At 42.9% G+C, this 25,350-nt stretch overlaps 1 protein-coding gene across 3 annotated transcripts; it reads left to right on the top strand.

Moving 5' to 3' along the window:
* The first annotated feature begins 5,312 nt into the window (after window positions 1–5,312).
* LOC135523819 (protein tfg-1-like) lies at window positions 5,313–21,820 on the top strand. 3 transcript variants are annotated; one of them, XM_064950752.1, is made up of 12 exons: window positions 5,313–5,488; window positions 7,969–8,011; window positions 8,650–8,852; window positions 9,118–9,199; window positions 9,549–9,833; window positions 12,231–12,439; window positions 15,077–15,112; window positions 15,584–15,664; window positions 16,055–16,168; window positions 16,979–17,023; window positions 19,289–19,408; window positions 19,526–21,820. In XM_064950752.1, exons 2-12 carry the CDS (start codon window positions 7,969–7,971, stop codon window positions 19,634–19,636), a joined length of 1,329 nt encoding a protein of 442 aa, XP_064806824.1. In that variant the 5' UTR covers window positions 5,313–5,488; the 3' UTR covers window positions 19,637–21,820. The 3 variants fall into 3 exon arrangements, with proteins under 3 accessions (XP_064806824.1, XP_064806826.1, XP_064806825.1); XM_064950754.1 differs by having other exon boundaries at window positions 12,297–12,439; XM_064950753.1 differs by lacking the exon at window positions 16,979–17,023.
* Window positions 21,821–25,350: the final 3,530 nt, after the last annotated feature.

Consider the following 25,350-nt stretch of genomic DNA (forward strand, 5'->3'; position numbering starts at 1 on the left):
GGAGACCCCGGCGGCTCTGGACAGACGGGAGACCCCGGCGGCTCTGGACAGACGGGGGACTCCGGCGGCTCTGGACAGACGGGAGACTCCGGCGGCTCTGGACAGACGGGAGACTCCGGCGGCTCTGGACAGACGGGAGACTCCGGCGGCTCTGGACAGACGGGAGACTCCGGCGGCTCTGGACAGACGGGAGACTCCGGCGGCTCTGGACAGACGGGAGACTCCGGCGGCTCTGGACAGACGGGAGACTCTGGCGGCGCTGGAGAGGAAGGCTCTAGCAGCGCTGGACAGGCGAGGCGCACTGTAGGCCTGGTGCGTGGTGCCGGCGCTGGTGGTACTGGGACGAGGACATGCACCCCAGGGCGAGTGCGGGGAGGAGGAACAGGGAGTACTGGGCACTGGACACGCACAGGGAAGCCTGGTGCGGGGGGCTGCCACCGGAGGGCTGGTGCATGTAGGTGGCACTGGATAGACCGGACCATGCAGGCGCACTGAAGCTCTTGAGCACCGAGCCTGCCCAATCTTACCTGGTTGAATGTTCCCGGTCGCCCTGCCAGTGCGGCAAGGTGGAATAGCCCGCACTGGGTTGTGCAGGCGAACCGGGGACACCATGCGTAAAGCTGGTGCCATGTACACCGGCACAAGGAGACGCACTGGAGACCAGATGCGTAGAGCCGGCTTCATGGCACTTGGCTCGATGCCCACTCTTGCCCGGCCGATGCGAGGAGCTGGAATGTACCGCACCGGGCTATGCACCTGCACTGGGGACACCGTGCGCTCCACAGCATAACACGGTGCCTGCCCGGTCTCTCTCGCTCTCCGGTAAGCACAGGAAGTTGGCGCAAGTCTCCTACCTGGCTTCGCCATACCTCCTGTGTGCCCCCTTTTTGGGGTTGACACTCGGGTTTCCAGCCCTGCTTTCGTGCTGCCTCTTCAAACCGCCGCCTCTCCGCTTTGGCTGCCTCCAGCTCTGCCTTGGGGCGGCGATATTCCCCCGGCTGTGTCCAGGGTCCATCACCTTCCAACTCGTCCTCCCATGTCCATTCCTCCTCGCGCTTCTCCTGCTGCCTCTTCTCCTGCTGCACCTTGGGCGACGACACTCCCCTGGCTTTGCCCAGGGTCCTCTCCCGTCGAGGATTTCCTCCCACGTCCAGAAGTCCTGATTGCGCTGCTCCTGCTTGCGCTGCCTGTCACCACGCCGCTTGGTCCTGTTGTGGTGGGTGATTCTGTCACGGCTTTCTTCCTGGGAAGGAGAGGCGGACCAAAACGCTGTGTGGTTATATTTCATGGTTATTTAATAAGAAAACTTAATCATGAACAAACTACAAAACAATAAAAGTGAAAACCGAAACAGTCCCAACTGGTGCATAAAACACAAAGACAGGAAACAATCACCCACAAAATATCCAAAGAATATGGCTGCCTAAATATGGCTCCCAATCAGAGACAACGATAAACACCTGCCTCTGATTGAGAACCAATCCAGGCAACCATAGACTTACCTAGACACCTAAAAGAACACAACCCCATAAATCTACAAAAACCTCTAGACAAGACAAAATACATAAATCACCCATGTCACACCCTGACCTAACCAAAATAATAAAGAAAACTAAGAAAACTAAGGCCAGGGCGTGACAGACAGGGAGAGTAAGTAAGTAACATTGATTACAAAATAACTGAACAACACCGCAATGCCATTGGAAAATGTTCCAGGAGTCATCCAATCTGTGCTAGCCAAACAGTCTTTTAGCATAGCGTCCGCGTCATCTGACCACTTCCATATTTAGCGAGTCACTGGTACTTTCTGTTTAGTTATTGCTTGTAAGCAGGAATCAGGAAGATAGAATTATGGTCACATTTGCAAATTGCACATCTTAGTGTGTGGAGTAAAGGTGGTCAAGAGTCTGTTTGCAGATGTGACATGCTGGTAGAAATTATTATGCATTTTTTTATTCAACCAGGCAAGTCAGGAAAGAACAAATTCTTATTTACAACAACAGCCTAGGAACAGTGTGTTAACTGCCTTGTTCCGGGGCAGAACGATAGATTTTGACCTTGTCAGCTTGGGAATTCGCTTTAGCAACATTTCGGTTACTGGCTCGACGCTCTAACCACTAGGCTACCTGCCACCCATGAGGAAATTAGGTAAAACTGATTTAAGTTTGCCTGCATTAAAGTCGGCCACTAGGAGCGTCACTTCTGGATGAGCATTTTTCCTGTTCGCTTATGGCCTTATGCAGCTCGTTGGGTGTGGTCTTTACTACCAGCGTCGGTTTGTGGTGGTAAATAGACAGCTACGAAAAAAGATGAAAACTCTCTTTGTAGATAGTGTGGTCACCAGCTTATTATGAGCTACTCTACCTCAGACATCACGCACCAGCTGCTATTGACAAATAGAACCCCCCCCGTCTTACTGGACGTAGCTGTTCTGACCTGTTGATGCATGGAAAACTCAGCCAACTGTATATTATCCGTGTCATCCTTCGGCCACGACTCAGTGGAACATAAGATATTACAGTTTTTAATGTCCCGTTGGTAGCACAGTCTCAAACGGAGCTCATCGAGTTTATTCTCTGGTGATTGCACATTGGCCAGTAGAAAGGATGGTAGAGGCGGGTTACCCACTCGCTGACGAATTCTCACAAGGCACCTGTCACGATCGTTTAGAGACGGATTGGACCAAGGTGCAGCGTGGTAGGCGTACATTTTACTTTTATTAAATGACACCAAAAAAACAACAAAATACAAAAACGAACGTAAAGCTACATACAGTGTTGAAAGCAACTACACACAAACAAGATCCCACAAACTAAAGGTGGAAAAAAGGCTGCCTAAGTATGATCCCCAATCAGAGACAACGATAGACAGCTGCCAGGCGGCTCCGGTTCGGGACGTAGACCCCGCTCCGCTCGTTGATCCCTCTGCTTCCATGGAACCGGACTGTGGATCGTTGCCAGAGGCTCCAGACCATGGACCGTAGATCGTCTCCGGGGGCTCGAACTGGGAACCCCCGCTGGAGGCTCTGGACTGGGAACCCCCGCTGGAGCCTCTGGACCGCAGACCGTCGCCGGAGACTCTGGACCGCAGACCGTCGCCGCAGATTCCGGGCCGTGGATCGTCGCCGGAGGCTCCGGTCTGGGAACCGTCGCCGGAAGCTCCGGTCTGGGAACCGTCGCCGGAAGCTCCGGTCTGGGAACCGTCGCCGGAAGCTCCGGTCTGTGAACCGTCGCCGGAAGCTCCGGTCTGGGAACCGTCGCCGGAAGCTCCGGTCTGGGAACCGTCGCCGGAAGCTACACACAAACAAGATCCCACAAACTAAAGGTGGAAAAAGGCTGCCTAAGTATGATCCCCAATCAGAGAAAACGATAGACAACTGCCTCTGATTGGGAACCATACACGGCCAACAAAGAAATAGAAAAACTAGAATGCCCACCCAAATCCCACCCTGACCTAACCAAATGGAGAAATAAAAAGGCTCTCTTGTATTTCCTTATTTTCTTCATGCAAAGGACAAGGATTATATCCTTAGCGTCAGACTCATTAAAGAAAAAATAATTGTGCAGTTTGCGGTGAGTAATCGCTGTTCTGATATCCAGAAGCTCTTTTCGGTCATAAGAGACGGTAGCATCAACATTATGTACAAAATAAGTTACAAACAATGCGAAAAAACACACAAAATAGCACAATTGGTTAGGAATCATTCCCTCCAGCAGCCATCCCCTCTGGTACCATTCTATTATGGGATTATAATAATGACAGAACTACCTGAGTTTGTATATTCAATTACGTGGTCGCACATTGAGTTTTGTGGTTGCAAGTATGATTTGCAAACGTGGAATTTAATTTTGCAAGCTTGTATCATGGTTAACCACGGATTAACAACGGCGGCAAACTTGTCATTTTACATTTGAATACATTCAATACGATTTTCAAGTATAGTAAGTCCATTTACGAGTCCATTCACGGAAAAAAATATTCAGAATTGAGCTGCTTGTCTAAATGCAGCCAGGGACAAGTGACTACAAGTCAGTTCTTGTCTTCGTGGCAGTTTCCATGAATTTGAGTGGTTACATACACTACATGTTAAATGGCTATCAGACAGAGATAAGGAAACTCTTGCTGTAATCAAAGGGAAGGTACAACTGAAGGCCCCAGTATTCAGGCAGGCAGCTTGAAGCAGATGTGTATCACCATCCTGGCCCTTGTCACAGCATGCAGTGGCCTGATAGGGAGATGACAATAAATACATTAAGTCCTTAGTTTTGAAGTTATGTTCAGGTAAAACAATTTGGCTAATCTATACTTCCATATTTCCACATCCTATTCTTGAACATCAAGGGGTATAAAATGTATTAGAATTCTGATAGACTTTGGTTTTTAATGTAAAGAAAGAATTTAGTCGTATTATTATATGTAGTAGAAAGTGATGGGTTGGAAGAAGCCTACATAACCAACCCATAAAGTAAAATTTAACATCCATATATGGCCAGCTATGTAAACTTTAACATTGATTTATCCTGCAATAGATGTTGTTCAATTGGTGACATACATTTTTTTCTAAAAGTAACTGAATGTTACGTTACTGAGTTTGGATAATCCAAAAGTTACTTTACTGACTACAATTTTGGACAGGTAACTAGTAACTGTAATGGATTACATTTAGAAATGAACCTACCCAACACTGGTTAATTGTTACATGATTAATTTAACTGGGTAACAATTAAACATTGTTATTTATCTAATTAACTAACTGTCATCAGATTAGTGAAAGTGGAGTCATGACATAAATTACAAATTAGTGGCTAATATGTGTACCCTACAATAAAGTGTAACCGAACACATCACTCTGGAGTCGGATGTTAACAGTGTAGTGAGGTATCAGTGACAGCCATAGAGTGAGTGCAATTGGCTTAGCCCAGTTGTCAGGGAGAGAGAGAAAAATAGGGGATCGTTTCTTTTCGAAAATTATGATTGTAGTTTTTTATTCTTTGGGGGGTTAACAATTGTGTGGATGGTTCAAGTAGTTAGCTACAATGCTACATGGCAAAAAAGTAATTAGCTAATGAAAATACTAAGGAGATTTGAATTTAGTTAAACTACCACCTAGCTTCTGTGGATCTATTGCATGATAAAGACGAATAGCTTAACATTATAGCACATACAACAAATTAATTTAACACCAATGTGCAGCTGTGTGGTTTAAAAAATCAGTAATATATAATACTGCCTAGACGAGTTACTACCCCACGCAGCGCAGTCGCTTCAAAACAGAGGATTGTCATCTAGGGTTTATAGTTTCGTTGGTCGGATACGAAGTGATTTGAAAACCGCTTCCGAGCATCAGAGCTCCGGCATCAATCGTACACTTGGCCTACTACTTACTCTCCGCTGCCTATTGAATCACCGCGTGACGCTCTCCCGTCATAGATACATTGTTACGAGGAGAAAAACAGGGAAATAATCAACTAGATTCTTTCCTATCAAGGTATGTAGCCTATAGGCCTACTACATATCGTCTGCATGCACAATAAGAATGTTTGTGCGATGGCCATGTTCATGGCTCATAATTCGATTTTTCATTGCAGCTGTCTGCTTTCTCCATGCAGCAGTAGCGGCTTTTTAGTTTTATTTGGTCAAAAACAATTGCAACACAGGCGAACACTAAACTCTCCTCCGTTGATATATTTTTTTGTTGCATTGCCTCGGTTAGTGATGTTTGTTATTTTTGTCGCATGGTGATTTGTGGTCTGGGCGCTTGCGTGCGAGACTCTGCCTAGCCAGGAGAGGAGAGAGGTGGTTGTGGGTGTTCTGTCGAGCAAGGAGAGGAGAGAGATGGTTGTGGGTGTGCGCGGTTATATACCGTATGCGTGTGCATATTGTTTTGTGTTGGGATTGCTTTCTACCCGTTGCACCGAGTCACACAGCGATTTAATCGTATTCTATCTACCCCTAACATCATGTTTAGCTTTTCATTACTGAAAAGATCACATAGAAGATGTTCTTATTTTATATAAATCGTCTCGATATGGTTCATCCTTGTTTTGTTTTTTGTTATTGTTTTTTTCCCGAGAGTTATTGTCGTCGTTCTCCCCTTCCCAAATGAAAGGCGCGGCACCCTCCGTAGATTTTACGGCCCCACGTGAACCGCTAGCTCTCTGGAGAGATAGCCGTTAGGCTCCTCACTGTAGACTGATATTCTGTGGATCCTCAACAGGTTGAAGCCCAATGTTTCATATGGGCTAATCAGGCGTGAGATATGCCAAAGAATAGCTGTATGTGTGGCTTTAAAATTAAAATAAAAATTAATACATAGTAATAATTGTAAAAAAAAGTATATATATATATATAACGTTATAAATTGCATGGCTGTTGTGGCCCTGTTAGCCTATTGTAGAATTTTATGTAATCATGGAAATTATGTTTGTTTCATTATCTCTAATCATTATCACTAATCGGCGCGGCAGGTAGTGGTTAGAGCGTTGGGCCAGTAACCGAAAGGTTGCTGGATCGAAATCCCGAGCTGACAAGATAAAAATCTGTCTTTATGGCAGTTAACAAGGCAGTTAACCCACTGTTCCTCGGCCGTCATTGTAAATCAGAATTTGTTCTTAACTGTCTTGCCTAGTTAAATAAAAAAACTCAATTGTATTTAAAATAGAATTGCCGGCCTTGTGTGACAATTATTAAACGATTGTTGTGGCCCACACATTTATGAAACGCGCACGACCCCATACCGCCCTTGACTTGACGGATGCGCTCCAAATTCAAAAGGATGCGGATCGCGTGCGCGCAAGGTGGTTGTATGAGAGAAAGGACCACCATACCACACATTACAATATCATGAATGGTTGTAAATTCTGGTGTGAGACAGTGGATGGGAGGTAGTTGTTTGACTGGCCAACGTTAACCTGGTAGCCGAACTCCTGGACCTATGGGCCCTGGTCAAATGTAGTGCACTGCACTATATACTACTGTATACTATTTTGTAAACTTACGTTTTAATTTAGAAAATAAAGACAAATGACACTGACAAAATGATTGCCACCAGGAGCACTTTGGCCAAGATAACGGCAGTCAAACGCTTATTGTTGCCATTGATGAGCTTGCTTCACCTTTCTACTGGTAATTTGGCCCACTCTTAAGCAGCAAACTGCTTGAATTCTTCCATGTTTGAGGGTCCAGCATGTTTGCCCTCCACCTACTGCTGTTTTCAGATCTTGCCATAGGTTTTGAATGTGATTCAGATCTGAACTAGACGCTGGCCTCTCCAGAACAGTCCAGTGTTTCATCTTGTACCATTCCTGGTTGCTCTTTTTTGTCATGTGTTTGGGGTCATTGTCCTGCTCGACCCACAACGTTCAATGGAGACCCAGTTTTCGGGACACTGTGTTGAACATTGTAGTCCAAAACACCTGATGATCTGCTGAATTCATGATGACATAGCTGTGGTATACTGATTGGCCATATACCACAAACCCCCGAGGTTCCATGTTGCTATTATAAACTGGTTGCTAACATAATTAGAGCAGAAAAACACATGTTTTGTCATACCCTTGGTTTACGGTCTGATGTACCACGGCTGTCAGCCAAAAGCATTCGAACAACCCAGTTTATAAAGTTGTTTATAACATATTTTATTAACTGGGTAGTTCGAGCCTCGAATGCTGATTGACTCTTTTAATTACGTTTATAACCAGTTTATAATAGCAATAAGTCACCTCGGAGGTTCGTAGTATATTGCCAATATACCACAGCTAAGGGCTGTATGTTGCACATGTTCAAGGTCCCCAGTACCAGAGGCAGCAAACAACCACAGAGCATGTTCTTTTCACTGATTTCTTCTTTTGGTCATTCTTTATTGATTCATCATCTGTCTGTGTTATACCCCCCACAACGACCCGTTCACACTATAATTCATTATATTTCTGGTAATTTGTTCACAAAAAATCTCTATTTCCCACGCAGATGATGTGGAGTCTGTGGATCCTGTTGGGAACTCTCGGTGTGGGTGAGTCATTTATTTTCCATAATTTAAATGTTTTATTTTTGAAGTACAAAATGTGGTACAAGTTTCGAACCTGAAGACTTATGTGGAAGTTTTAGCTTACTGTATTAGCTCTTTTACATTCCAATGAAATGTCATCCAGAAAACATGTCGATGAACAAATTCCTTAAGCAATAAAGCCCGAGGGGGTATGGTACATAGCCAAGGAGGAGGGCTGTTGACATTTCAAGATGAATAGGCTGCAATGTTAAAAGGTAAACTATTGTGTACAATAAGGCCTAACCTACACCATTATTGTACCTGTTAACTTTCACCTCACATTCGGCATTAGTCAGCAGCATAGGGCTCATTGGGTCTGTATAATGCACTACTTTTATCCAGGGTCCATATTGGAAACAGCTGTAGAGAAAATACATAATTAAAAGGGTTTCAATTTACAGTGTTTTAATCCTGTCTTTCTCACTCCATCTCCCCACCATCTCTCTCTGCCTCCCTATCTCCCCACCATCTCTCTCTGCCTCCCTATCTCCCCACCATCTCTCTCTGCCTCCCTATCTCCCCACCATCTCTCTCTGCCTCCCTATCTCCCCACCATCTCTCTCTGCCTCCCTATCTCCCCACCATCTCTCTCTGTCTCTCAGATGGCTATGCGATGCACGACCTGCACGAGCGTCTGTCCCACGGGCGTCAGCTGAAGATCTACCTCCCGAAGAGCTCTTCAAAGCTGGAGTTCACCCCTGCTGCAGAGCCCGCGAAGACCTACCTGTACTGGGACCATGGTGCCCGGACCAATAAGGGACGGGTGTCTGGGACAGGAACTGACAGGCGCTGGTATCTGGACAAGGTGACTGACTGACTCCTCAATTGTCCAAGTCAAATCTTCCCATGGAGACAATAAAGTATATCATATCATGCCACCAGACGTCCAATTGGGGGGGGGTGTCCGCCTCTTAACAAAAAGGTCCACTTGATTTTGACCATTAGTAATACATTTACACCACCTCCGCTAATGTGATTACCATCCTCTATCTATCTCTTTAATTTAATTGTATTGTTTTTATTGTGAAACAATTTTAAATGCACTTAGATTTGACCTTTGCCCTCTGAAGGTGACGTACGAGGACCAGGGAACCTACGTCCAGAGAGACCACTGGAACAAGGAGATCTCCTCACTCAAAGTGGCCGTGAACAGTGAGTGCAGGAGGGGGTGGTGGGGAGTTTTTTTTTTGCATGTTATTGAAATATTGTCCTTTGTTGTTGTCAGTTCGTGTACAGATCCTTCTTGCCTTTTTGTCTCTCCCTTTCTCTCGCTCTCACTCTTGCTTGATCCTTCACTCTTTCTCTCTCTTTCCACCTACTCGCTCTCACCCACCCCCCTCTCTCGTCTCTCATGTACTACCCCTCTCTTTCTTTCACTCTCTTCCTCTAATGCTAATTTCCCTCCTTACTTTCTCTCACCCCTTCATGTGCCTGCCCCATCTCTGTTTCCAACTACTCTCTCACCCGTAACACGTTCTCACACCTTTTCTCGCCCCACCAGCCAGGCATGAGTACCCGAAGTGCGTGGCGGGCGAGGACCTCTACATCTCATTGGAGGGCATTGACCTAGCCGACGCCCAACTCTCCTTCTCTGGCGCCGACGCCAATGTCACCCTGGTGCATGATGGGGCCGTGGTCGCCCAGGACCACCCGGACTACTGGAACCGGGTCAAGACCTACTCCACCAAGATCACCATCGAGAACGTCAACACCACGGACGTGGGTTACTACACGCTGAGGGACAGGAGAGACAGGGTGGTCTCCATCATCAGGATGGAACTCACAGGTGGGGGTGTGTGTGGGGGGCGTGTGTAAGGTGTGTGTGTGTGTGTGTGTGTGCTTTTTTGCTGTGTCACCATGCGTTGTTAGTTGCTCCAAACCTTGGTCTGCATATATGCTGGCTGTTTCCCAAATGGCCTAGCCCCACATACCTAACCTCAACCCTGCCTGGGAGCAGCAACAGTAGGGTGTGTGTATATATGGTTCTCATCATAGACATAAAAGGGATTTTATTCTAGAATATAAATTGTGCTATTTACAGTGAGCTCCAAAAGTATTGGGATAGTGACACATTTTCTGTTGTTCTGGCTCTGTATTCCAGCACTTTGGATTTGAAATTATACAATGATGAAACTTCTACATTAATGTAGATGCTACCATGATTACGGATAATTCTGAATGAATTATTGGCATTGTTAGTTGCTCCAAACCTTGGTCTGCATATACGCTGGATGTGTCCCAAATGGCACCCTATTTCCTCTAAAGAGCCCTATGGGCCCTGATCAAAAGGAGTGCACTAAATATGCAAAAGTGTGCCATTTGGTCTCCACAGACACTGGCTGGCTTTAAGTGGCTATCCAAGTATCTTATTACCCTGTCAATGGTCTTCACCATTCAGACTGCACTTGTGTCCCAAATGGCACCCTATTCCCTATTAAGTGCACTACTGGTCAAATGTAATGCTTACATAAGTAATTGTGTTACATTTGGGACACATACCATGAGTGTACAAACTGAAATAGAGGGACAAGGAATCCATTCTGGAATTGACTCAACTACTGTGTCCATTGACAGGAATCAGAATTCCATAGAATTGCCATCTTCACCCCTTCTGCCCACCAGCAGGCCTCCAAATGTTTTCAATATTCCATCTGCTGACTTCCAGGGACGGGATAGGCCCAAAGGGCAGGGGTTTATTTGTTATTATGAACTGGGTAGTTAGAGCCCTGAATACATTTGAGTCATTAAGCAGACAATCTTATCCAGAGCGACTTACAGTAGTGAGTACATACATATTCATACTTTTCCTTACTGGTCCCCCATGGGAATCAAACCCACAACCCTGACGTGTCAAGCGCCATGCTGTACCAACTGAGCCAAACAGGATAGGCTGAAATGCCTGGTATAATTAAGCAATAAGGCACGAGGAGGTGTGGTATAGGCCAATATACCACGGCTAAGGGCTGTATCTAGGCACTCCGTATCTAGGCACTTGTGTTGTGCGTAAGAACATCCCTTAGCCATGATATATTGGCCATATACCACACCTCCTCTGGCCTTATTGCTTAATTATAGTAGGTCTGCTCTGCATACAAAAAGGATAGCAAAGAGCTGAATTCATTCTGACTGAGCACTCCTATTCTCCTGTTATGCTTGTTCACGCTGCCATCACTTTTCACTTCGTCTGCGTCCCTATGGGCCCTGAAGGGTATACTACGAAGCAGGACCAATGAGCGTGATTTAATTTGAAACTTTTCTTCAACAATGTGCATATAAAGAGTCAAGTATTTATGTATTGCTCAGTTTAAGCTCAATATGTTTTGCTGGTCATGTAAGAAAACCATGCATACATCAGAAACATGCCATGAGGTACATATGGAATTCCAACCTATTTTAACTACCCTACAACCCTACACTCTTAGAAAAAAATTGCTATCTAGAACCTAAAACGGTTCTTTGGCTGTCCCCATAGGAGAACCTTTTTTGTTTGCAGGTAAGAAGCCTTTTGGGTTCCATGTAAAAATCCTTTCCACAGAGGATTCTACACGGAACCCGAAGAGTTCTAACGGGAACCAAAAAGGGTTCTCCTATGAGGACAGCTGAAGAAGCCTTTTGGAACCCGAGTGGTTGTTTCTGATAGGCACCTACACACACTTCAAATGGCCACCAGTCTCACTTCTACTCGTCTCTACTGTGTTTCTGTACTTTTATTTATTTAATTTATATTTAACTAGGCAAGTCAGTTAAGAACAAATTCTTATTTACAATGACAGCCTTGTTCAGAACAACAGATTTTTAGCTTGTCAGCTCGGGGATTCGACCTAGCAACCGTTAGGTTACTGGCCCAACGCTCTAACAACTAGGTTACCTGCCTCCCCCAAGCATGTACTAAGCATAGTCCTTCTAATAAACATGCTCTTTGTGTCCTTTGCGCTAAATTATCACGGTCTGTATTTTAGTTGTATGCTTTTGGGGCTATTTGAGAAAAACCTCATAGGCACCTACAGTAACTGACTCTCTGAACTCTTTCTCTATTTTTGTTTTCCTGATTTCTCCCCTTTCTCTCCCTGTCTCTTTCACACCGACTCTCTAATTCTGTCGCACTCTTTCTCTGTTCTCCTCCCTCTCCTGCCTTCCTACTCTCATTTCCTCCCTCCTCTGTTCCCTCTCTCTCCCTCTCCAGACCACCATGACTATGAAGCGGCTAACCCCCTCATGGCCCTTCTCCTTCTGCTGGGGATCCCCGCAGGTATCTGCTGCTGTTGCCAGAAGAAGATCTTCAAGAAGAAAGCCCCCCACCCCACTGCCGTCCTCCAGGGGACCCCCGAGACTCTGCACCCTCCTCCCGGCTACAATATCCCTGGAGGAGTGTCCCCTGGACCTGGTGGCCCGGTAAGGGGTAGTTTTATGGTGGCTTGGCGAAATACCAAATGGCATCCTATTCCCTATTTAGTGCACTACTTTTGACCAAGCACCCCATAGGGCTCTAGTCAAAAGTAGTACACTATGTAGGGAATAGTGCCAAATGTTACCCTATATACTGTAGTGCGCTACTTTTGACCATGGCTGATGGTACGCTATTCCCTATTTAGTGGGCTCTGGTCAAAAGTACTGCACCAATGGGCTCTGGTCAAAAGTAGTTCACTTTATAGGGAATATGGCGTCGTTTGGGACACAACCCTTGTTATATACCCCTTTAGAAAGTATTCATACCCCTTGACTTTTGTTGTGTTACAGCCTGAATTCCAAATGGATTGAATATATATTTTCTCTCTCACCCATCTACACACAATACCCCATAATGGCAAAGTGAAAACATGTTTTTAGACATTTTTAGACATTTATTGAAAATTAAATACAAAAATATCTAATTTACATATTGTGGTATTCACACCCCTGAGTCAATACATGTTAGAATCTCCTTTGGCTGTGTTTACAGCTGTGAGTCTTTCTGGGTAAGTCTAAGATCTTTACACACCTGGATTGTACAATATTACCATATTATTCTTTTTAAAATTCTTCAAGCTCTGTCAAGTTGGTTGTTGATCATTGCTAGACAGCCATAGATCAGCCAAGTCTTGCCATAGATTTTCAAGTTAACTGTAACTCTGCCATTAAGGAACATTCAATGTTGTCTTCGTAAACATCTCCAGTGTATATTTGGCCTTGTGTTTTAGGCTGTTGTCCTGCTGAAAGGTGAATTCATCTCCCAGTGTCTGTTGGAAAGCAGACTGAACCAGGTTTTGCTGTGCTTAGCTCCATTCTGTTGAAGAAAATGGATGTATTGATACTCCATCCAAAGTGTAATTAATAATTTCACCATGCTCAAAGGGACATTTTCCTTATATAGTTTTTTTTACCTTTATTTAACTAGGCAAGTCAGTTAAGAACAAATTCTTATTTTCAATGAAGGCCTGAAGACAGATTTTGCACCTTATCAGCTCGGGGATTCGATCTCACAACCTTACTTGTCCAACGCTCTAACCACTAGGCTACGCTGCCGCCCTAGTGTACATTCAATGTATGCCTCTTTTCTTTTTTTTTACCCATCTACCAATAGGTGCCCTACCTTGCGAGGCATTGGAAAACGTCCCTGGTCTTTGTGGTTGAATATGAGTTTGAAATTCACTGATTGAATGAGGAACCTTAACAAATAATTGTAGGTGTGGGGTACAGAGATGAGGTAGTCATTTAAAAAGTATGTTGAACACAATTATTGCACACAGGGTCCATGCAATTTATTATTTGACTTGTTAAGCACATTTGAACTCTTTAACGTATTTCGGCTTGTCATAACAAATCGGTTGAATACATTTTTTATTCATTTGTAAAAATGCCTAAAAACATAATACCATTTTGACATGTAGGCCAGTGACACAAAATCTCAATTCAATCCATCTTAAATTCAGGCTGTAACACAACAAACTGTGGAAAAGGTCACGGGCTGTGAATACTTTCTGAATGCACTGTGCACAATACTTCATGCCATGTAGTACCCACTTTGGTCACACTTTATGGTCATAACCATGTCATAATATGTCATAACAACTGACGAGAAGGGGGTCATAACACACATTATAATATGGTCATAACACTGCCATGTATGGAACACTGTTTGTATGTCATGATACATATATTTAGACTTGTTGTGACATATACTGGTTATGACACCGACATAAGAGTGTCAAAACCTACCTCACAAGACAAAACATTCCATTACACCATAGCCTACATGTTAACAGTATGTTTATGTGATATATATATATATTGTTTTTAATTGACCATATTAAATTATCATTGTTCTTGCGCACACATGAATGATGACTAGGATGAATGCAGTAGCAGATTTCAGGAGCAGGACATGATTCCCTTATTGACTGAATACTAATTAATATAAGGGCATGTACGTGATAGGCCTCTCTGGCTGATATGATTATGATGTCATAATGCTCCTTGACAGTGTCATAAAGTGTATTATCTTAGTCCAAGTAAAGTGACACAGGATGGTCATAATGCTTTTTTGACAGCGTCATAAATTGTATTATCTAGTTGTATAAAATATGTTGAAAAAAACACGACTGTAAAGAATTGAGTACAACAACAACAAATTATTTAAGGAACAAGCATTCAAACGAAGGGAAACTTGTTGGCAAGGGGGGGGGATTATTTAAATAAATACTTGTCAGAACAGGTGTAAATACATGCGTCATGAAAGTGTTATGACCATATTATGACAAGTTATGTCATCTGTTATGACTGTTATGACACTGGGTGTCAAGTAAAGTGTTACCGACACTTTTATCCAAAGCATTTTAAGGAATGGAGGGGTGTCGTGAATCAGACTCACTATCCTGCCGTTGCAAGCACCACGGTCTACCAACTGAGCTACAGAGGACCACACGTTGCCTTTATGTTCCTCATGTCTCCCCTATCACTCCTTGATGTACTATCACAGTGACGTCGCAGTAAGGTTTTGTGAATGAACGGTCGATAATAACATCAATTGTGTTTTTGTTGTGATTGTTGCAGGTATTTTATCATGGCCCAGGCCAAGATCCTAACATGGTACGTGATGCATTTATTATTACTCAATTAACTACACTGTGGTGTGTGTGTGTGGTTGGTTATCGGCTTTGTGTCACTGATCTGAATGACAAGCAATAATGCCTTCCGTATGTACATCATTTTCTTATTTCCGTCTTAGTCATGTCATGAGCACTGTGCGTGTAGCATGCGTGTATTGGAGTAGAAGTCCCTATGTCTATCTGTGGGTATCCATGTACAGTACGAATCTGTGTATGTTCAGGTTGTGTATGAGTATATACTGTCATGGATATATAGTCTAAGCAGGGATGGAAATTAAGCTAGCCCGAGTCTAGCACTTTTCGGACTGGGCTAGTAGTAAATAGGCCAAACATTGCATGGCACAGATTTGGACCCCAAATCGTTAAATTCCATCCCTGAATATGCTTATATAAAAGTATATTTCAGTCCCTCTGTCTAACTGTAGGAACTGTGGTGCTCCTCCATGTACAGGGAGGTTACCCCCAGGTCTACTCTCCCCCCAACCCTGGGATGCCTGGCCAGCCTCAGTGGACTGGACCCCCATTCCAACCAGTGAGTCAATCCATTCATCTCTCCTCTCTCTCCTTCACGCCTTCTCTCTCTCCATCTGTTCATTTGATCACTTAGCAGCACAACTGTAAGGTCTGAAAACAAAGTGAGAAGGCGTGAGAAAATGGGAGAAAATGTCTGGCCTCGTGGCACCTCATTCCCTTTATAGTGTGCTACTTTTGACCAGGGCCCATAGGGTGCTATTTGTGACACATCCACTCTCTGTACAGGAGGATTGGGGCTGAGTTAGGGGCTGTGACGCTACACTAACCTTCCAGGAATAAGGTTCTGTCTGTCCCAGTTGATTAATACTCTCAATTGGCCAATCTTCATCAACAAGCAATATTCCTCTGTGTGTGTGAGACGGTGTTGTTTTGCTGTGTTTTGTTTCAGGGGTTCAACCCAGGCTACCACCCACAGGACCCTATGTACCCCCCCGCCCAGCCCCTGCAGTGGAACGGCCCGCCGCCCAACCAGCCACAGTATAACCCTGGTGCTCCTCCTATGGTATGTCTCTCTACTCTACCATACGCTCTTCTATTATATTCTTCTCCTCTACTCTGTTCTACTCTAATCTGTTCTAGTCTACTCTGTTCTATTCAACTATACTATATTCTATTGTACCATTCCACTCTGTATTCTACTCTACTCTAATCTTTTCTACTCTACTCTGTTATATTCTACTCTACCGTGCTATATTCTATTCCACTCTACTGTGTTATATTCTACTTTACTATAATCTTTTCTACTCTACCCTGTTCTATTCTACCCTACTATATTCTATTCTACTAGTCTACTCTACTCTGTTATGTTCTACTTTATTCTAATCTTTTCTACCCTATTCTATTCTACCCTACTATATTCTATTCTACTATTCTACTCTGTTCTATTCTACTCTAATCTGTTCTAGTCTACTTTGTTCTATTCTACTATACTATATTCTATTGTACCATTCCACTCTGTATTCTACTCTACTCTAATCTTTTCTACTCTACTCTGTTATATTCTGCTCTACCGTGCTATATTCTATTCCACTCTACTGTGTTATATTCTACTTTACTATAATCTTTTCTACTCTACCCTGTTCTATTCTACCCTACTATATTCTATTCTACTATTCTACTCTGTTCTATTCTACTCTAATCTTTTCTACTCTACTCTTTTCTATTCCACTCTACTCTGTTCTATTCTACTTTACTTTCTACTCAACCCTATTCTACCATATTTGGTTATATTATTGAAAACTCTACTCAGTCTCTACTCCTATTCCCTCTATTCTACAATCTATCTCACGCTGCCTTCTTTCTGACCCCTAAGTGGAGTGGGCCGCCTAACCAGTATCAGTATCCCATGGCTCCAATGGTATATATCTACTCTACTTAACCATAGTCTAGTGTCTCTTCCCAGTCCTCCCCATCACCCTTGTCCTCTGTGTCAACAGATGTCAAATCTTAATTTGTCTCCATTCGTCACTGGAGGAAAATAATCCAGCAGTAGGTTTTGAACATCTGAATAAATATTTAGAATCGCCACCAAGGGGCAGCTGGAAGCAGTGTTTGTGAGCAATGCACACCGTACCTACATTGTACATTATGTAGGCTACGTACAGGCGACAGGGCATCTCGTGTGAATTATTTTGTGAATTATAATAAATTGACATATTTGTAGGGGGTAGATGTATTTGTAGTTTGTTTTATTATATGTTGAAGGCAAGTAATAGGCAGAATAAATTATACATTTCCTCAGTGTCTGTGTGGTCCAGAGGTCACAGCCACTGACCATAGCACACATATGCCAGAGGCGGCATGGGTTTGAATCCGGCCCACTGCATATGGATGAATGTCTATTTTTGACACAATAACTCCGCGAGGTGACAAGGTTAAAGCAGAAATAATTCAAAGGTTAACAGTTTAGGCATTAATTCTGAGTGGTTATGGTTAGGGCTATGGTTGGGGAAAGGCTTAAAACAACAACAAAATTGGAAAACTACGTGCCTATGTTTCATCAGTATTTATAGTATTCTTCGTGCCTGTGAAAGTATAGTGAACTGTAGTAGTGCAGTGGTGAAAGCAGCATGCTCCAACTCTGAACCTCATGAGTTTGTGCCCAGTGCTGGGTGAGATAGTGACCAGCCTGATCCTACATTAGGCCCACAAGTGAATTGCATTTATTTCAATAAGTAAAGCAAATAGTCTAATCATTTACATATTATAGAAAAGTGTCTCAGCTCAACAAAATAATCTTTGGATAGGCTCAAATGCCTAAACATCTTGACAGCTTTACGAAGTTAAATATTAAAGCCACACAATACAGGCTTTCAAACCACACCAAAGACCAGAACTATACTGACAAATGATACATAGCTTAACTATAAAACGTGGATGGGAGGGCGAACATACTGTAGGTAGTCTTACATCTGTCAATCAACTGATGGCCCAAATCAGCTGATCAACTCAGCCAGGGAAACACAGACGCCTGTTATCAGTTTTCACTCCTTTCATTATGTCATAATGGATAGTCTACAGAATGTAGCCTATTGGAAGATAATCCTATTGCAACCGTCAATGGCACTAGATTATCACCAGCTGATGTCTTGTTATACCATTAATATGCGCTAAATTCCCCCCCCCCGCACAGCTGATATCAATTGCAACCATTAGTCACCTCATTACTGCTCCCTAAAAGATCGGTGGTCCTTAGTCCTGCTTGCAATCAAAGTCTTTCAAGATATGTTTGCCCTCTGGTTGGTATTGTAATCGGAACAATTGAGTTATTTTTGAACAGACTAAGGGCGATGTATCTATTTAACGAGCATTCCGTGCGATAAAAAGAAAGTATTTCATAGTTTACCACGGCAAATCTACTGTGGCATTTTACCCCACACTTTTTGTATGAACGGAAAACTAATGTTGGTGTAGCCGACTGCTAATATTTTATTTGTTTCCTATTTAGGTTATCCAAAAGTGTCTGGTATGGTCATTTCTTATCACGATCGACAGTCCTTGAAATGTGTAAATAAATCAAGTCAATCGGGGGGATTGAGTTCTTTGTGCCATCAGAGTGTGGGCCGGGAATCAAACCCAAGCCGACACCATAGACATGTATTTATGTACACACTGAAGAAAGCAGCCCTAACCGTTAGACCACCCCAGGGCACAATTAAAAATGTTGACCTGATAAACTTAAGACTTCTACGTCGTCGCCAAGTGGAGACCAATGTTTATCTTGTGTTATTAGGCTATATAAAACGACAGATGTTGATGTGTATGGCTTAATTTCAGATACATTTTGTACATTTGAATGTTGTAGTAACAGGGCCTAGGTCTAGCTTTTGAGCGAGAAAATGATTTTGATAGCAAACTCTGATCCCAATGACTGGACTGTCCCCTCATGGAAGGAAAGATTACTGCTCTTTTTTTCAGGGACTGTCGAGGCTCATTCGAATGTTTTGATGCAGCAGGAAAATTCTTAGCGACAAAAGAGTGATCAAGTTAAGAACTGACATCTGTATCTGTCATACGCTGCTCCAGTTTGGATCCTTCTCATCTCAGTGTGTAGTTTGTGTGTGTGTGTGTGTGTGTGTGTACATGACCTGTATTTGTGTGACTAATTGTGTGTGTGTTTCAGGGGTATGCTCCAGTGATGTACAGCGCCATGCCTCCAGGTGAGCCAGTGAAGGAGGAGATAAAGATGGAGAACATGTCTGCTGCTGATCCCCTCCTCGCCCACCCCCCACAACCCCCCCAGGTCAGTCCTCTCTCTCTCTCTGTCTTTTTCTTGCTCGCTGTCTCTTCATCTCCCAGAAATACACACTTGCTTACTTTATCGATACATGGTTTTCAACTCTCAACCTTCACTCCTTAGGCGTCATCGCCCTCCGCCCCCGTGCCTGCCTCTGACGTCCTCCACTCCTCGGACGGAGCCTACCAGTTTAACATCGACACAGGAAAGAACACCACCACCAACTTCCTGTAGAACACCACCCAATGGCCCAATCAGGAGCGGCCTTTTCAACGTAATGGGGGCTCGTCCCAATTGCTTCCTTTCCTCGTCTCCTTTCCTCGTTGCTTTCCCTGTGTGACCACTGATATTAATGGGAGGTATAAGCCATGGGGGCTGTTTGCGATTCAATTTAGGGAGGTGTTAAACAAGAGAAGTGCTAATGAATTTACCCATGGAAATGCAGTGATCCATTCTCACAACAACAAAAATCAGCTGACATAACTAGGTCCCGAGCTGTGTTTTTTTCACTGTTTTTTTTACCCCCTACCCCTTTCACATAAACAAACAAAGGTAACAAAATGTAAAAATAAGGGGTTTTGTCTCTGTGTAACTGGGGTATTAGTGAAGGAAAGGAGATAAGGAAAGTAGGTAATTGGAATATGCCCCCTATTTCCTGTATAGGGACAGGAAGTGTCCATTAGCTGTGATACAGAGCCTGTCAAAATGGCTGAAACGGACAATGGAAGCATGGGATTGGTGCAAGAATGGCTGAAGGTAGTTACCACCATATTCCCTGTCCATTTATTTTAAATATACTAGGGGGATTGTACGAGTGCACACTTCGGGAGAAGGGTAGAAAATTGGAATGTAGCCAGAGTCTAGGGGCGAGGTTTGGGAAGGCAGTAGAAAAGGTCAGTTATGTTACATTTATTGTTTTAAACGTGTAGCCTTAGATTTTTTTACTTGTCTTTTTTTAAACTCAACAGTAAAGATGGTATCTATGAAACACTCCAACTGCCAACCATCTCGCAAAAAAAACAAACACGATCATTATCCAACCAGAGAACCTACATCACACCCAGTCATGATCCAATCAGATGGTACCAGAAAAACTCATCATCACTCTGGATAGACAAAGCAAAGCTCTATAAACAAGTATATACATGTAAATACAATCACAAATGCCTTTATGTTCCAAAGTTTAGTTTGTCATTATATGCATGATGGACCATTTTAGTACTTCATATGAAACTACTGTCATTTCAACCGGGTATGCAGAGTTAATTAACTGTTTTGGCAGCTTATGATTAAAAACAATTGGGAAGCGGGTGCTATTCTATTAGGCCCAAATAGCCCCCTATTCCTTACATAGTTCACTACTTTTGACCCGAGTAAATGTCATTCCTGTGCATCTGTTCTCTTGTATTGTCATCACGTTAGGTTGAACACGGACAGTTTTGTAGCGTCAACAAGGCTACAAGAGCCTATGCAAATCACAAAGTTGGAATAGTTACCAATTTATTACTGTATATAATCAGCCATGTTAATGTGAATTATTAATATTAATTATGTTAAAATATGTAGTATGTATAAATATTCAAGGGACATTTTAATTTGCGGTGTACAAACTTAACATGATGAACAGCAATGACATTTACGCTAACGGGCGACGAGCATTTCCAGATCATGTGACCTGACCAGAAAAATTTCCTGGCCTAGTTCTTTGTTCTCATCATTACATCGTCGTTAGTCATCTTTCAACCATTGCAATGTGACACTGCCAAGGAACCAGAGTTGGCATTCTACCTCTCATTCCTTCATCTATGCACATATAGGCTCTACTCCATTATCCACACTATCATACCACTTAGAATGAAGCCATGGATGTGTCTAAAATGGCACCCTATTCTCTATCAAATGTATTACTTTTGACCAGGGCCCAAGTGTATTAAAGTTTCTCTACCACTGCATTTGTTTTTTGTCGGTTACCAATACCCTCATGAACTGTAAACAAACTTGCTACTCCAGGGACATATTCATTAGTGTAGACTAGTGAAATGTGTTTCAATGGAATTGTGTCATGTTGTAAAGCGTTTGGAGTTAACAGTTTCCGTTGCAAATGTTTTGCTAGTTTGCTACGGTGTGCGCAGTGCGCTAATGATTACAACCCAGGCTCCCGATACTCATTTTTTTATTTACATTTTGTTACCTCACTCTTTAGGGATACCACATGAGCTTTTGGAGTAACTTTTAAAGCGATCTTACAGAACGTCTTTTCTCACTTTGTAACTGTCTAGATGATTTCCAAAGCAATATCATTAGACCTTGTGGAATGTTCCGTTTGTTTTTATTCTATGAATATCGTTAGCATTTATAGTAGATTAGTCTGTAGGACATGCACATATCCACCTCAATAAACATAATACAAAACCCCTGCTCTGCCTGTCCGTTTGTGTGCTTTAAAAACAAGCTAATCACATCTGCAGTTAATTCTGTTATCACACACACAAAAAAACGACTTAGTAACATTATGAAAAAAAGGCAAATGCTTTATTATACAAAATGGAACCAAACGATTTATAAACGGAGACATAACAACAACAAAAACTACTGCTTCTTATTAATTGTACTGCCGTTGACACGATTCAATAAAAACAATTGAAAAAGAGTATGGAGACGGAATTATCGAAGCACCATTACACCTCAACTTTCATAAATGTTATCTGGGACTCTGGCTTCACTTCGTCTCGAGGAGATGAGCTGAAACCAGCAGGCCAGTGGTAAGACTTACAGGTCCAGGTGGTAGAAGAGCAGGACCAGGTATCTTCCTCTGTGGTAGTCAGACTGAGCTGTTTAAACTGTCTGTCAACTACTGCTGTCCCCACCCAGTCTGAAGCAGGCGTAGATACTTGGGGAGGTAAGAGCTGCTGTAACAATTAGCACCACCCATATATCTCTATTACTATTCACTCCCTCCTTATGAATAATCTCTCTGTCTCACTCACGTAATCACGTGAGGACTAAAACTACAGTAACGAATGTTATTACAGTAATGAATGTTATTTTTTTTAACCAGGGAGCCACACAGCAAATTCTGAGTGTTAAATCCACACTGAGTGTTACATTTAACACTAGTCCAGTGTTTGTATGGGTCCACACTTTTCAGTGTTAAATTAACACACTGCTTAGTGTAAAGCCTTATTTGCATATTTCCCAGAGTGTCTTTTGAATGAATTGCAGAGTTACGACACATGACTGTATTCGTTAGGGCCAGCATTCCAGAGACGCCTCTTCACTGTTGATATCATTCACTAAAATTAAATATATATTTTTTTAATTATTCGAAAAATATGTTTTTTTAAATCAATTAGTAGTATATTTGAGTTTAACCACAATATTTGTTGTATTATTTGTTCTGTCTTTTTAAGTGGGAGAACTTGCACAATTGGTGGCTGATTAAATAATTTTTTGCCCCACTGTATGGACATGTCTGCTCTTCCCAAAATTACAACGATTTAATTGCAGCATTACCACAAAAATGGAAGAGGCAAGTAGAAGGGGAAAAAAGTAAGGAAGTTGTATGTCGGCCCTGTATTAAAGAACATAAATGGTTAAAGAAAAGTGTGATGAATAAAAACATATACCAATTTCATTTAAGGACCAAAAAACTGACAGCTGTGCCATATAAATTGCAAAATAGTTGGGAAGAGATTTTCGATGTACCCATTCCATGGCACATGGTTTATGAATTGATACACAAAACAATGGCGGATTCAAAACTTCGTAATTTTCAATTTAAATTACTATACAAAATTATTGCAACCAATAGAATGTTATATATATGGGGGATACAATCTTCTCAGTATTTGGTTTAAAATGTATTTAAGTATCAAAAGTAAATGTAATTGCTAAAATATACTTGAGTCAAAAATGTAAAGTAAAAGTATAAACCATTTCAAATTCCTTATATTAAGCAAACCAGACAGCATCATAGTTCTTGTTTTTTAAATTTCTGATAGCCAGGGGCACACTCGAACATTCAGACATAATTTACAAACGAAGCATGTGTGTTTCGTGAGTCCGCCAGATCAGAGGCAGTAGGGATGACCAGGGATGTTCTGTTGATAAGTGTGTGATTGGATAGATGTAACAAAACCATGATGTAATCATTAGGTAGGATGTTTGGATTTGTAAGCAGTATGACTGCTTCAGATAGAATGGGTGGAAGTATATCCAGTACATTCAGATCTACAGGCCAACACCAACACACATGATGATACACCGATATCTTAATGATGAATTGATTAGTTTAAACGATCATGTCCAAGATGGCGTAGCAGTCGGACGTGTTTGTCTTGTCCTATCTTGTCCAGTGTAAATAGTCTGTTTCCTCGTTATTTTTTGTATATATTTTCATCTCACTTTCCATCTCCGAACTAAATATACTTTCCTGCAACCCACCTCACCCAATGTGGTACGGATCTGCTATTTTTATACTTTATAACCGGAACCTCCATCAGAAGCTAGCCAGCTAACTAGCTAGTATTCATTGTTAGCCACTGCTAGCGGTCTTCACCTTTAATTCGGACACCAGCCAGCTTTAGGTCAGTCAATACCTGCCAGTCTGCACAGCGAGATATCAACCCAGAGCGTATCGGACTGCTTTTCTCTACCACATCACCGGATTCCTGCCGCAAGCTCTGAACCATTACACTGGATCATCGCAGCTAGCTAGCTGCAATCAGAGTGGCCACTGTTGGCTAACACCTCTGTTCTGAAGCAAGCACCAGTTAGCCTTGAGCTAAGCCCATCTCCCGGCTAGGCGACGAAGGCATACCAGCTAATTCTTGGGCTACAATACCTCTTTTGCCAATTTGGCCTGGACCCTTTATTGTCGACACGGAGCCCCGCCGATCCATCACAACTGGTCTGCTGACGTTATTGTCCGATGTGGTTTCAACAGGCGTTTCCATTGCGTTGTCGCCAAAGACCTATCTGCTAGCCCCGGCCTGCTAGCTGTCTGAATCACCATGTCTTCTGCTTGCCTAGCGTAGTAGAGACTACTGAACGGCTCCCTGACTAATCTATTGCTGCTCATTGGACCCTATGATCACTCAGCTACACAGCTGATGTCAAATGGACTGTTCACTTAAACGGTACCTCACTTTGTTTATCTATCGGCCCCAGCCCCAAACTCAGGTCCCTAACTGTGTACCTAACTGACCCTCTCTGCCCATTCATCGCCATTTACCCGTTGTTGTCTTAACTCTCCCGATCAACACCTGTGATTGCTTTATGCCTCTCTCTAATGTCAATATGCCTTGTCTACTGCTGTTTCGGTTAGTTCTTATTGTTTTATTTCAGTCCCACTCAACATGCCTTGGATAGCTCTTTTGTCCCACCCCCCCACACATGTGGAGACCTCACCTGGCTAAACTGGTGCCTCCAGAGACACAACCTCTCTCATCGTCACTCAATGCCTAGGTTTACCTCCACTGCACTCACATCCTACCATACCCTTGTCTGTACATTATGCCCTGAATCTATGCTGCCACACCCAGAAATCTGCTCCTTTTATTCTCTGTTCCCAACGCACTAGACGACCAGTTCTTATAGCCTTTAGCCATACCCTTATCCTACTCCTCCTCTGTTGCTCTGGTGATATAGAGGTTAACCCAGGCCCTGTAGCCCCCAGTACTACACCTATTCCCCCAGGCACTCTCATTTGTTGACTTCTGTAACCATAAAAGTCTTGGTTTAATGCATGTTAACATCAGAAGCCTCCTCCCTAAGTTTGTTTTATTCATTGCTTTAGCACACTCCGCCAACCCTGATGTCCTAGCCATGTTTGAATCCTGGCTTTGCAATCTACTGCAGAGATAGTATGACAGACCTCTGCAGCCTATCCAGGTCTGTGCCCAAACAATTCGAGCTTCTACTTTTATAAATCCACCTTTCTATAAATA

Source organism: Oncorhynchus masou, chromosome 31, assembly GCF_036934945.1.
Source record: "Oncorhynchus masou masou isolate Uvic2021 chromosome 31, UVic_Omas_1.1, whole genome shotgun sequence".
Lineage (NCBI taxonomy): Eukaryota > Metazoa > Chordata > Actinopteri > Salmoniformes > Salmonidae > Oncorhynchus > Oncorhynchus masou.

What these genes read in the sequence shown, in the direction of transcription:
- LOC135523819 (XM_064950752.1), top strand. Translation starts at nt 7,969, where the DNA reads ATGATGTGGAGTCTGTGGATCCTGTTGGGAACTCTCGGTGTGG. An exon ending in CATCAGGATGGAACTCACAG is followed by an intron (nt 9,834 to 12,230) that starts GTGGGGGTGTGT and finishes CTCCCTCTCCAG; the next exon opens with ACCACCATGACTATGAAGCG. An exon ending in CTGGACCCCCATTCCAACCA is followed by an intron (nt 15,665 to 16,054) that starts GTGAGTCAATCC and finishes GTTTTGTTTCAG; the next exon opens with GGGTTCAACCCAGGCTACCA.